The 14,666-nt window shown below is 34.4% G+C and overlaps 2 protein-coding genes across 2 annotated transcripts; both read right to left on the minus strand.

The window, feature by feature from the left end:
• Positions 1-5,345: 5,345 nt before the first annotated feature.
• On the minus strand, positions 5,346-6,274 carry LOC119768627. Its single transcript, XM_038258823.1, has 2 exons — positions 6,006-6,274; positions 5,346-5,949 (listed from the first exon to the last, which is right to left on the minus strand). Exons 1-2 carry the CDS (start codon positions 6,236-6,238, stop codon positions 5,493-5,495), a joined length of 690 nt encoding a protein of 229 aa, XP_038114751.1. The 5' UTR covers positions 6,239-6,274; the 3' UTR covers positions 5,346-5,492.
• Positions 6,275-6,545: 271 nt separating this feature from the next.
• Positions 6,546-8,046, minus strand: LOC119770151. The gene is made up of 3 exons (XM_038264530.1): positions 7,784-8,046; positions 7,423-7,558; positions 6,546-7,360 (listed from the first exon to the last, which is right to left on the minus strand). Exons 1-3 carry the CDS (start codon positions 7,935-7,937, stop codon positions 6,622-6,624), a joined length of 1,029 nt encoding a protein of 342 aa, XP_038120458.1. The 5' UTR covers positions 7,938-8,046; the 3' UTR covers positions 6,546-6,621.
• Between the last annotated feature and the right edge of the window lie 6,620 nt (positions 8,047-14,666).

Here is a 14,666-nt window from a genome sequence, read left to right on the forward strand (position 1 = left end):
GATGGTGAATTAGAGTCAATGCAATTAAGGGAAATTTCTCAAATGAAATAAGTTATGGTTATAGTTTAGCTATTTTGTATTATTATTATTTTATAACTTTATCAAAGTCAACAAAATTGGTGGTGAGCTTGAGACCAAGCTTGTGACATAATTAATAGGTGTTTAACAGTATCATTTTGGCTATAAATTTGTTTTATTATGTTGGGTATCTAAAACTCTTGGTAATAAAAATTACTGTTTCTCTTTTTGTAGACTGTATTTTTCCCCTACCTGGAGAGATTGTCTAAGTCAAATCTTACAATGGATTAATTAAAATAAAATTTAGGTAAGTATCTTTTGTGAATTCAGACAAATTATTAGTCTTGTAAAATTAGACAATCGATTGTTGGATTTGCCTTGGGTAGCCTCTTCATGTACAACATCAACTATTGAAACCTCTTATTTTTACGCCGCAGATAGAGCTTTAAGGACAAAGTTCTTTGTTAACATATCTCGGTATAGTTTTCAGAACGTCGTAACAGTCAACACGGCTTTAATAATGAATTTTACATGCTTTTACGCAAAGAACATTTGAAAGTCGTGGAGATGAACAGCAGCAATCATTTTAAATCGTCGCTTGTGTGCTATCTTGTAGCACGTCCTATTTTTTACAGCACAGGTAGTAAACGAGTGATGAAATGGTAGTTGCGAAAATATTAAAACTAATCCGAGATAGAGATGCTTTAAGCACTTAATTATTTATCACAGTTCTTCTAATCAGCATGCAGAACTTTCAAATATGTTTATAAAATTTCTCTCATTCTCGAACAGCACACGTCACCCACGGTTCCTTGCTGTACTTTTTTTCAAGTAAATTCATTAGAATACGCATTTCATTTTTCGACATATCTCTAAAGTTTTCCGTTGTCAAAAGGCACGTATCCGAACGAGTTCTGTTGTCGCTTTCAACAAATTTATCCATTTTGTAACTGTATCTGTTGTTTTTATAGCCTAAGTTCATTTCTGGTATAACATACAGGTCTACGGGAGCTTTCCCTTGTTGTTGTGTGGTAGTTGTAGTAGTGCTATTTGTGATGGTACTATTGACTAAGGCTATGATTCCACTTATGATACCACTGACGACTCCAGAAATTACACCACTTAAAACACTTCCCAAAACCAAACCAATTAAAAGAAGAGGCAATAGTGCCAGTAGAGCACCCTTGCATTTTTACCCTTCTTTTCTTAAAGTGTTTCAAATATTTTTCTTTGAAAGAATTTTTGCCAGCAAGGCAGCTAACAGGGTAATTTTTCCTGCAACAAACACCTTGAACATGATGAACAGCTTCAGCGGTAACAGCATGAACGGAATCATCATGAACGGTAGAAGAACGAGAAATAACTTGCCCCCAGCGCTCACACCTTTGGATACTCCATATTTCGAATCCACACGTTTCATTGCCTTCTTTTCAGAAGTTGATGACGACTCAGAGCTGCTTGAAAATGACACAGATGTATTAACTTTTCCTTCTAGACACTTAACAGTACTCACTCCGCTCTGTCGAAAAATTCCGGATATCTATCGCGCAGTCTTGATGATACCAACTCTTCCTCTATGCTACTATCAAAGTCGATGTAATCGTAGTCCCTGCGTGGAGGATGTCGCGCCAAAGCCCTCAATATTTGCTGCCTAGAGTAGATCTTTGGCGCAACTGTCGTAACCAAAACTAGCAGTATCGCATAGCATAGGATAAGTTTTGCACAAAATTTGCTCCGCAACTCCATTTTATCAGAGCAAACTCCCACAGAAGACTGAAATCTTGGCCAGGTTCAGTGATCTCTTATATATTTGTTCGTGAGAAGATGATCCATATGTTAAGTATACAGCGAAACCCAAATAAGCCTGCATAATTGAGCTAATCAAAAAATTCTCCCGAACCACCTGCTTGCGTAATTATCCTCACGTGTGGGGGAGTTTGGCGGATAAAAACAAAGCGAGAAGTAGGTTCCGGTAATAGTGATATTGGTTTGGCTATTAGTTTACCCATCATCCCGTTAAACTAAGAACCCAGATCGGAAACACCTTGTTTGAGCAGTTTATGAACGAGCATTTTTATTTTAGTTCTTTATCACAGGTAATATTTACAGATTTTACAAATCATTTCTTGTTACTCCCGGACAGAACACGTGACCCATGGTTCCTTACTGTACCTTCTTTCGAGAAGTTGCATCAGGATACGAATCTTGTTTTTCGTCATATCTCTAAACTCGTTTGTTTTCAACAAGCAAACGTCGGATCGTGAGTGATTGCCTTTCTGAACGTATTTTTCAAATCATGGATGCTGTACCTCTTGTTCAAATAGTTCATTTCCGGTATTTCATAAACGCGTAGAGACTGCTTTCCATCATTGTTTCCGTTGTTGCCGTTGTTGCCATTGTTGCCGTTATTTCCATTGTTTCCCCCCATTGTTTGTGTTATTTGTTGTTGTACTATTGGTTATAGTGCTGTTGACTAATGCTATGAGACTAGTTACGACTCCACTAACTAGTCCGGAAATTATACCACTTAAAATACTGCCCAACAATAGTCCGACCAAAATGATCGGCAACAATGCCAAAAACGCTCCCTTACACTTTTTGCCTTTCTTGAAATGTTTTTTTGTAAATTTTGGGCTTGGAGAGAAACTTCGCCAGTAGTGCACTGAGTATGGCCATTTTGCCCGCCACAAGCATTTTAAAAATGATGAATAACTTCATGGGAATCACAATAAACGGAAGCAGTACGGCCGGTAACAGAAGCCACAGTAGTATTTTTAGAACTCCGAAACTGACGTATTTGAGCATTCCTGATGCTTTGGGTATTATCACTCGTTCCTTTTCTGCTGTAGTCGGTAAAGAATCATAGCCACTGTAAAAAGCACAATTTGTTAAAAAAAATCAACTGGTTTTTTTTTTGTTTAAATCACTCACTAATCTTTATCGTAAAATTCGGGATATTGCAATCTTGTGGTTTGGTTGAGCGTTTTAGCAGAATGCATTACTATGAATACAAAGAGACGAGTTGTTCCTTTTAATACAAAGAGACGAGTTGTTCCTTTTAATTTTAAAATTAAAAGGAACAACTCGTCTCTTTGTATTCATTGCAATCTTGTCAGGTATAACTCTCTCTCGAGGCTGCTGTCAAAATCTTCATATTCATAATCTCTGCGCGATGGTAAACGATCTCGTTCCAAATATCTCCTGGCAGCGACTGTTGATATTAGAGCGTCCAATTTCCCGGGGTTACTAATTTCCCGGGAAACGGGAAATTTTCAGCCGATTTCCCGGGAAATCCCGGGAATTCCCGGGAAATTTTAAATTTATTGAAAATTGTTATGATTTTGGTTTTAATTAATATTATGCAACAAAATTGTATAGGACATCAACATTAATTGTTTAAATAAGTGTGAAGATCAATTAACAGCTTGACTGCATGTAAAAAATCATTCGACTACAAGAAAATGTATTTTGGTATTTTTTGATGAGAAATATTTTTTATCAAAACTGTGAGTAAAATGAATCCATAATCCACAATCATAAAATTGCATAATCCACAATCATAACATGCAGAAATTATGTTTTTCATGACAAATACTGGTTTCAGCTCTTGAACAAATGGTAAAGCTTTTTAGTGTTGGTTTTACTCCAAACAACCCAATGTTTTCAAATATTTGAAGCAAGCTTTGAACATATTTTTGCATTTTTTGAGACCAAACAATAGAAAGTAATTTTTCAATGATTTTTTTTTGTTGGTATTATTATGCAACATGATTTAAATTATACGATAAATTAACATCATTCCACAAAAAGTTTTCTATTTTTTCACATTTAACCCTCTAACACCTGTAGTGCAGTGCAGTGCTCCATAATTCTTTTACTTCAGATTGTAATTTTTTTAGTACTATGTATTCAACCAATTGAATTAATTCTTTTTGCACAAATTCGATTTTCTTCTCATTTGATCATGGTAAACAAAAACGTAAAAAATCTCAATTTTAATTTGGAGGTAAGGAGTTAACATTGTTTTGATGAAATAACATCAATCTATTAAAAAATTACCTAATTGTAATAATTTAATAATCACTAAGCAAGATCTATTCCCAGTTGCTTCAAAAATTAATATTATCAGAAATAATTCTGATGTCATAATTTTTGATAATCTGATTAATTATATGTAAACCAAACAATACATTTAATTGAACAAAACAATGTTGAGTTTGTTCATTTATTATTTTTTCAGAGCATTTTCAAAAAGTAGTTTCAAAAATTTAAGAAAATGTTTACTTCCGCTTGAATTTCGGGAATTCCCGGGAAATTTACAAATTTCCCGGGAAACGGGAAATATTTTTTTTCGGGAAATCCCGGGAATTCCCGGCAATTTTTTTCCCGGGACGGGAAATTGGACGCTCTAGTTGATATCAAAATAAGCAGTAATACGTACTGTATTGATTTTTTACACGAAATGCACAACAAGTTCATCGGTTTAAAATATTTTTTTTTAAAACACTTGGCATGATTCGAAGAAATTATCTGGTGAAATACCCTTACCAGCCAAACATAGTTGAATGTTTAAGCTTTCAATTCATGCAAAAGTTCATAGTTTTGTGAGAAATTGACAGAGTTATGTGCAATACAAAAAAAGGGGATCAAGTCTCCCCACTCTCCCCTATTTTATTCCACTACTTGGAGAGATTGCCTAAGCCAAATCAAACAATGGATTATTCTTTACCGAACAATGAGTTGAGGTAGTTAAGAACTTGTTTTGCTATACTAAATTTAGACAAGTTGGTCTCTTTTGCGAATTCAGTCAAATGATTAGTCTTGGAAAAAGCCGAAAGCCGAAAGATTGTAGGATTTGTCTTGTTCAGCCTCTTCATATAAAATGTTAACTATTGAACTTATTTTTTTATTTACGTCGCAGATAGAGCTTTAATGACAAAGTTCTTTGTTAATATTCCTCGGTATAGTTTTCAGAACGTCATAATAGCTTTAATCGTGCATTTACTAAGCTTTTACGCAAAGAACATTCGACAGACGTGGAGATGAACAGCAGCAATCATTTTAAATCGTCGCTTGTGTCCTATTTTGTGACATTTTTACAGCACAGATTTACACGAGCGGGGAAATGATGGTTGCGACCATATTAAAACTAATCCGAGATAAAGAGCACGATGCTTTAAGCACATAATTGTTTATCACAGTTCATCAAATCAGCACGTAGAACTTTCAAATATGTTTTTAAAGTTTATTTCATTCTCGAACTGCACACGTCACCCACGGTTCCTTGCTGTACTTTTTTTCAAGTAAATTCATTAGAATACGCATTTCATTTTTCGACATATCTCTAAAGTTCTCCGTTGTCAAAAGGCACGTATCCGAACGAGTTCTGTTATCGCTTTCAACAAATTTATCCATCTTGTAACTGTATCTGTTGTTTGAATATCCCAAGTTCATTTCTGGTATAACATACAGGTCTACGGGAGCTTTCCTTGTTGTTCTGTGGTAGTTGTAGTAGTGCTATTTGTGATGGTACTATTGACTAAGGCTATGATTCCACTTATGATACCACTGACGACTCCAGAAATTACACCATTTAAAACACTTCCCAAAACCAAACCAATTAAAAGAAGAGGCAATAGTGCCAGTAGAGCACCCTTGCATTTTTTACCCTTCTTTTTCTTAAAGTGTTTCAAATATTTTTTCTTTGAAAGAATTTTTGCCAGCAAGGCAGCTAACAGGGTAATTTTTCCTGCAACAAACACCTTGAACATGATGAACAGCTTCAGCGGTAACAGCATGAACGGAATCATCATGAACGGTAGAAGAACGAGAAATAACTTGCCCCCAGCGCTCACACCTTTGGATACTCCATATTTCGAATCCACACGTTTCATTGCCTTCTTTTCAGAAGTTGATGACGACTCAGAGCTGCTTGAAAATGACACAGATGTATTAACTTTTCCTTCTAGACACTTAACAGTACTCACTCCGCTCTGTCGAAAAATTCCGGATATCTATCGCGCAGTCTTGATGATACCAACTCTTCCTCTATGCTGCTATCAAAGTCGATGTAATCGTAGTCCCTGCGTGGAGGATGTCGCGCCAAAGCCCTCAATATTTGCTGCCTAGAGTAGATCTTTGGCGCAACTGTCGTAACCAAAACTAGCAGTATCGCATAGCATAGGATAAGTTTTGCACAAAATTTGCTTCGCAACTCCATTTTATCAGAGCAAACTCCCACCGAAGACTGAAATCTTGGCCAGGTTCAGTGATCTCTTATATATTTGTTCGTGAGAAGAAGATCCATATGTTAAGTATACAGCGAAACCCAAATAAACCCGCATAATTGAGGTAATCAAAAAATTCTCCCGAACCACCTGCTTGCTCAATTATCCTCACGTGTGAGGGAGTTTGGCGGATAAAAACAAAGCGAGAAGTAGGTTCCGGTAATAGTGATATTGGTTTGTCTATTAGTTTACCCATCATCCCGTTAAACTAAGAACCCAGATCAAAAACACCTTGTTTGAGCAGTTTATGGACGAGCATTTTTATTTTAGTTCTTTATCACAGGTAATATTTACAGATTTTACAAATCATTTCTTGTTACTCCCGGACAGAACACGTGACCCATGGTTCCTTACTGTACCTTCTTTCGAGAAGTTGCATCAGGATACGAATCTCGTTTTTCGTCATATCTCTAAACTCGTTTGTTTTCAACAAGCAAACGTCGGATCGTGAGTGATTGCCTTTCTGAACGTATTTTTCCAAATCATGGATGCTGTACCTCTTGTTCAAATAGTTCATTTCCGGTATTTCATAAACGCGTAGAGACTGCTTTCCATCATTGTTTCCGTTGTTGCCGTTGTTGCCATTGTTGCCGTTATTTCCATTGTTTCCCCCATTGTTTGTGTTATTTGTTGTTGTACTATTGGTTATAGTGCTGTTGACTAATGCTATGAGACTAGTTACGACTCCACTAACTAGTCCGGAAATTATACCACTTAAAATACTGCCCAACAATAGTCCGACCAAAATGATCGGCAACAATGCCAAAAACGCTCCCTTACACTTTTTGCCTTTCTTGAAATGTTTTTTGTAAATTTTGGGCTTGGAGAGAAACTTCGCCAGTAGTGAACTGAGTATGGCCATTTTGCCCGCCACAAGCATTTTAAAAATGATGAATAACTTCATGGGAATCACAATAAACGGAAGCAGTACGGCCGGTAACAGAAGCCACAGTAGTATTTTTAGAACTCCGAAACTGACGTATTTGAGCATTCCTGATGCTTTGGGTATTATCACTCGTTCCTTTTCTGCTGTAGTCGGTAAAGAATCATAGCCACTGTAAAAAGCACAATTTGTTAAAAAAAATCAACTGGTTTTTTTTTTGTCTAAATCACTCACTAATCTTTATCGTAAAATTCGGGATATTGCAATCTTGTCAGGTATAACTCTCTCTCGAGGCTGCTGTCAAAATCTTCATATTCATAATCTCTGCGCGATGGTAAACGATCTCGTTCCAAATATCTCCTGGCAGCGACTGTTGATATCAAAATAAGCAGTAATACGTACTGTATTGATTTTTTACACGAAATGCACAACAAGTTCATTGTATCTGAGCAAATTCTCGTTGAAGACTGAAATCTTGCATCATTTCAGTAATCTTTTTTATACTGCATCGTTTGAGAAAGATCTCAGTATGAGTGCTTCAGACAAACATAATTATCCTAATTAGCCGAATTTTATAGAACTCGCTGGGTTATACCTGCTGCTTGATCAATTTTCCACACGTGTGGGATGGATTGAAGCACAAAAACAATGTGAAAAGTGGAATGTGGGAGAAGAGAGGCTGTCCATTTACGTACTATCCCGTTAATTTCAGAATCGGAAGCATCAAAGATTGCCCCAGACTCGCGCATTGTTTGTTTTCAAAAATAAGCATGACTAGTGAAAAATCTGAAAAACGAAAACTGACTCTAGATAGAATGTGGATTTGGTGTGATTCTCAACCTTAATATTCCTAATGGGATTTCACCTGACCGGATAAAATACTCTCACACACACCTAGTTATTCTAAACCAAAATCCACATCACTCTGACCGGAAAAGCTCGTTACATGGCTTGTTTCGTCGCACATCCTTCTATAAGCAGGTGCCTAAAGTGTGAAAATGGGTGAAATAAATAAAACCCCCCAACTCAGCTTGTGTCCTCCCTGCAAAAGCTTTCTAAACCAAGCAACATGCTGCTACCACGCCAGTCGGGTCGACCATCCGGCGATGTTTTTCGGAATATTTATTTAGTAATTAATAAAATAATTAATTTCATATCCACAGCATCCCAGGCGTAGCCACGCTCAACGCACTCACACACAGGAAGTGGCTGATGCCGAAAGCAGGAAGTGGGTGGAGTGGGCGGAAAATCTGGTCGAGAACAAAGAGATTTCGTCCACCGCTGCTGACCAGAGAGCTTGGATGGGTCGGTCGGTGGGAGGTTTGGAGTGATTGTGATAATGTTATCATGTCAACAGGGGCGCCGACTCTGGGGGGGCACGGTACTTTTTGCCCCCCCCTAAAATTTGGCTGAGGGGGCAGCGCATACATTGTGCCCCCCCCAGAAATTTTGGAAGAAAAATATTTTTATTTCAAATGTAAAAAAACACAGAAATAATTGAAAATAGTATCTTAAACTTAAATGGAACATTGTTTGTACACACGGATAGAATTCTTGTAAGCGAATCCGTAAAATAGCTCAAAAACATTTGTTGTTTTCGAAATCGCTGAAATTTTTCGAACAAAATCGTTTACAATTTTCTGGATTTAGATGCATTTTTTTTTCTAAATCGACAACGTTTTATCTATACCACTGTGCTCTCTAGGAAAATCAGTTATCTAGTACAAGAGCACAGAGGCATCGGTATATGATTTGAGAGATGTCGTCAACATAAATTTTACGGATTTGCTCATAAGATTTGTATCTGTGCATGTTGTTTCAAAAACAAAACCAATGTACTTTTTCCATAGCACCTTATCTACAATCACCAAGTTTTCAAACGCAACATTCTGCGATTTGCCATTGTAGATCAGGATTTAGCGAATATAAACTGAAACACTTTTCAAAATGGTCATTTGATGACTGCTTTACATTTACAAAAATGCTGAGGAATTCAATATTTTTTAGTAATTTTAGAAAGGATTTGAAAAGATTTCAAATACATTTGTTAACCGTTCTATACCAATTTTAGCTGAAAAATACAATTGTTTCAAAAAGTAAATTTTTGGAAACTAGAACACCGATTTACTGAGAAGCTGACAAATTAAAACATAATCTGAGACAATTCCACATTATAATCATAAAACACAAGTGTATTGCTTTCTGCAATTCATGATCGATTTAAAAAAATAAAAAGGCTATAGAAATTTTAACTGCATCCTCAAAAATATATCAAAAATCAGGGAGTAGAAAATAATACTTAAAAATGGAATATTAAATTCTTAAATTCTTAAATCCCTAAATTCTTAAATCTTTATATTCTTAAATTATTAAATCCTTAAATTCTTAAATTCTTAAATTCTTAAATTCTTAAATTCTTAAATTCTTAAATTCTTAAATTCTTAAATTCTTAAATTCTTAAATTCTTAAATTCTTAAATTCTTAAATTCTTAAATTCTTAAATTCTTAAATTCTTAAATTCTTAAATTCTTAAATTCTTAAATTCTTAAATTCTTAAATTCTTAAATTCTTAAATTCTTAAATTCTTAAATTCTTAAATTTAAATTCTTAAATTCTTAAATTCTTAAATTCTTAAATTCTTAAATTCTTAAATTCTTAAATTCTTAAATTCTTAAATTCTTAAATTTTTAAATTCTTAAATTCTTAAATTCTTAAATTCTTAAATTCTTAAATTCTTAAATTCTTAAATTTTTAATTCATAAATTCTCTTCTTTTGAAATTTTCGATTTTTTTAAACATTGAATTTTATTGTTATTTCTAAATTTCTGATTGTTTAAATTTCTGCTTTTGATTTCTTAACATTTTCAAGTCATGAGTTTTTGTAACCCTAGATTTTTTTTTCTTTATTATTTTTTTTCTCTTTTTATGCGATGCGTTACGTTTTTTTAATTTGTAAATTTCTCTGGAACGACGCAACATTTTTGCAATCTTTTAAAAGCAATTTGTAGGTTGAAGGTTCAGATCTAAAAAACGCCTTTGAAGCTTTCGAAAATAAAAAGAGGTTTCTCTGTATTTTTTTTTAATTTTGGAATATTGAATTTGGTGTATCTGTTTTTTTCTAAATTGCAGATTTGAAAAATGGATATTTTTTTAAATGTGTATTTGTATTCTCAAATTTCTGAAGTTCTAAATTTTTGCATTTAACTTTTGTTTTTATTTTTAGAATATTTGTATTGTTGAATTTCTAAATATCTGATTATTTTTATTATTGACTGTTACTTCTAGAAAATAACTACGAATATGACAATGAGAATGAATTCGCCTTCCAAACATATGAAAAATTCCTCCAATTAACATTCTCAATCACGTTTTAATAAATTATATATTTCTTAAAAAATGGATTCCGGATGAAAAAAATCCGTATCACATCGTAATATTTTTTTTTAATTCGTGATATACAAGAAACATAAAGATCTAATCGCCACTCTTACCTATTGATTTCGGAAAACAACCGTGCCCCCCCAACATTTTGGACTAGTCGGCGCCCCTGCATGTCAACCTTCTGTGCTTGAATTATTTGCGACGGTCAGTTGATGGTGATTTTCGCCTGGCGCCCCCGAGGGGCTCAATGAAATGGGGAGCGGGGGTGGTGGTGAGATTTAATGATGTTGCTGGCGTTGTGGCATTTCGGAGTGAGGGCAGGTAGTGCAGGTTGGCCATTTGATTACACGTTATACATTTATTGCACGCTGGAATGTGGGCCAGGTCAGGGGCGGGTGGAGACACGAGGCTCAAATCCCACAGCGCGGATCAATGATGCATACATGATGCTGGGACTGCTGGACGTGGGCTGAGGGGGAGAACAGAATGAGCATCGGTTGATGGACGACAGGCCGGAACCCACCACCGTGACGCGACCCACTCCACCTGCCCGCCACCGAACCGGTGGGAGTTTTGGAATATTAAAAATCGCTGAAATGTTGTGGTATTTGTGTCAATATGTTGTAACGATAATTTATTGCAATCAATAATTATCTGGCTTGATGGCGACGCCGCATTTGGCCGAGCTGTCGAGACCGAGCGTCGGTTTAATTCGTCCGGTGTTTAATCGGCTGTGGAATCATTGTTGTGAATTGAAACTATTTTCGCGGTCCTAAAATAAATTCCCTATTTTGAAAGTGTAGCGGTGAATGTTACTTTTCTAAACAAATATTTCAAATCTTGATTTTAAATCAGAATTTCAGTTTCTGTTGTAGAGGTTTTTGATAAGCTAATCTTTTATAGAGATTCGAAAAGTAAATGGTACCGAGAAAACGCATAATAGTGTACGTCGACAAATTTTCTTCAATGCGAATTTGTGTTGTAGAAGATGCATTGGAAAATCTTTAATTAATTGGTGTGAATATTCTCACTTTTTTCCTAAAATGAGAAAAAACACGTTTTTCGAATTTTCTGATCATCCCATAAATATTAGTTTATGCAACAAGTTGGAGACGGTGCATTATATCAAATTTTAAGTAAACCTTCTTTTCGATTGCAAATTTGATTTCAAATCTTTAAAAAAATTGGAACATTCTTTCGAAATTTTCAACGTTTTTCAAAAATCATGATTTTCTTTCGAAAATATGGCAACACTGTCAAATGAACTTTGTTGCAATAGCCCAATAGGTTTTCACATATCAAAGATTCAAATTTTCAAAACTGGGTATTCTGTGCAATTGAATTTTTCGTTATTAGGCTGGTACAAATATTTTTAAAAGTTTTTGTCACCCCCTTCAAAATTGGCCCGAAAAATCAGGGGGCAAAAAAAAATTTACAATAAACTTCAAAATTTCAATCAAAATTCAAGTGCAACCAACTGAAATCATATTAAAATACATTCTCCTGTGTTTAAAATCATTTTTAGCATGTTTGGGTTTATTAAAAAATCTTAAGATTTTTTGAAAATTTTCGATGTAAAATCTTTTTTTTCGATACAATTTTTGTTTTTGTCAGATCTTAGATTTTTTGAAAACTAATGATTGCAAAACAACTTAACTAGTGTAAAATGCATTTTAAAACACTTTTTTCATTAAAATGTGAAGACTATGGCTTGTTATTTAAATTTTTATATTTTTTTTATTTTTTTGCCCCCCCCCTTGACCTCGGCCAGGGCCGAGGGACAAAAACTTTTTTTAATATTTGCATCGGCCTTAAATTTTACGTGTGAAAAATCCAATTTAAAAAAAATCTTTTTAGAGTGCAACTATTTTTGTCGGGAAAGTTCTAAGCTCTAAAATTAAACAATTTTATTGAAAAAACTTGTAAAATCGATTTTAAACCATTATAACCAGAATACATATTATAACGCACTTTTAAAAAATAGCAACTTTTTAATATTTTTGGTAGGGCGTCCAAATTTTTCAGGTTTTGAATTTCCCGGGAAACGGGTAAAATATTTTTGGAATCCCGGGAATTCCCGGCATCCCAGGATTTTTTTGAAACAGTCATAAAATCTATGTTTTCATTAGATTTGTTATGTTTTCAAGTATAAAATCATAGAATAAGCTCAATCATTTTAATTGGTGATAATCTACACTTCGATCTTAACAAGAACGACAGTTTTTAAATAGCTTAAACGAAATTGAAACAAGTTTTTTGTTTGTTGTTGTACTTTGGATTTTAAAAGAACTTCAATGTGTTGAATGACATCACATCACATTAAATAAACATTAATAAATATATTTATTTTTTATATGGCATGATTTGAAGAGCTTGAACTTTTTTTTTTGAAAATATCTTTAAAAAACAAGAGGCGACAACAAATAAAAATTTAGATTAGGTAAGTTACGAGTTTCATGTTTTATATAATAAAAGTTTATGCAACAAGTGGCAAAAAGAAGGTTTTTTCAGCACGAGTCGTACTTATCGGATAAATCTCGATTACTTTTTTCAAAATGTCCTATGTACAAAGGAAACTCTTGGCGCATTTGTTGTTTTGAAAAAAATATATCTAGAAATACGACAAGTGTTGGAAGAAAGAAGTTTTACAACAAGTTGATTACAACATTTTGTTTTTTTGTTACTAGTCCTGAAAAGTTCAACTTTCACAAAAAACTTTTGCAAAAAATACATTTTACAAATTATCTTTAAGTTACTACCGCCAACTAGGAAAGAAAACAGGAATACAGTCTGAATAAGTTAAGACATTTTAAAGCAATATATTTAAAAATCGATGTGCTGTGAAATTGTTTTGTTCTGTTCCTGTTTTAACCAAAGTCATTCAAAACATCATGCAAAAAAAATTGGCTTAATAGCTGTCTTAATTCTTTTCCTGTCCTTATTTGCCCCAAATGCCAGTGTTTGATGAAAAATAATTTGGTTTAATTTTTTTTCCAAATTTAAAATCATAAATATACGTTGATATCTCAATCTTTTAAAAATATGTAAAATCAGATAGGAAATATTTTAAGCGCAAAGCCTTTTTGCAGATCGGTAAACTAAAATTTAAACAGTTTTCTCTAATACACCAAATTTATTCTGATATATGCTGATTACCAATTATAATGCTTTAAAATTATTATCGATTATGAGGAATTCAACTATTCATCTATTTCCGCAACCAAGTCTGAATTTCCAGACCAAAATTTGTTTTTTCTTTATTTCGGGAATTCCCGGGACAAATTACAAAAAAATCCCGGGATTCGGGAATTCCTGGTTTTGGAAAAATCCCGGGAATTTTGTCCCGGGAATTCCCGGGATGGACGCACTATTTTTTGGGAATACAGATCAGTAAAAAACATAATCATAAATTCATTGATATTTTCACATTTTCGATAGAAGCATAACTGTAATGTATGTTAATCATTTAAGACACTTTTTGTTTTAAAATTTCGAAAATTTACTTAACGTTTGTTTTTTTTTTGCATTTTGGATGCTTTTAATAATCGTTTTCATCATTGTTCGTCTTAAATTTTGAATTGGATAGCTTTTTAAATTTTGTTCAAATTTACGAAGAAAAAGAAGAGAAGAAATAAGTTTTTTTTGTTCAATTCACAGAAGATGTCAGCAACTTAACAGATGAAATCAGCACTTGAGAGTTATGTCGTTGAAGTTTCTACAATCAAGAGCTGATAACTTGTTGACATGTTGCGCTTACCCCTTCAACCAAAGTGACTTTAAATCATATGTTAGTCGCGTGTACTTTGCATTGTCTTTCCCCGCCTAGGTTAACTGGACATAGCAGCTCCAGGTGGGGGCCTGCACGTTGTGCGCGGTCAACTTATTTCCGCAGTGGTTCCCTCCCCAAAATAGCGAAAATACGATGACCGCGCGCCGTCGGGTATTTCCTCTATCGCATAAATGCATAGCTAATGAAGGTGTTGGCTGCGGGGTAACACTCTTTATTCTAGTTAAATACTTAAAAATGAAGCAACAACCCGTAATGGCCGCAATCGCGGACAGGGCCCGTAACTGTGGTTGCGTTGTTGTAAATCGCG

Source organism: Culex quinquefasciatus, chromosome 3, assembly GCF_015732765.1.
Source record: "Culex quinquefasciatus strain JHB chromosome 3, VPISU_Cqui_1.0_pri_paternal, whole genome shotgun sequence".
Taxonomy (NCBI): Eukaryota; Metazoa; Arthropoda; class Insecta; order Diptera; family Culicidae; genus Culex; species Culex quinquefasciatus.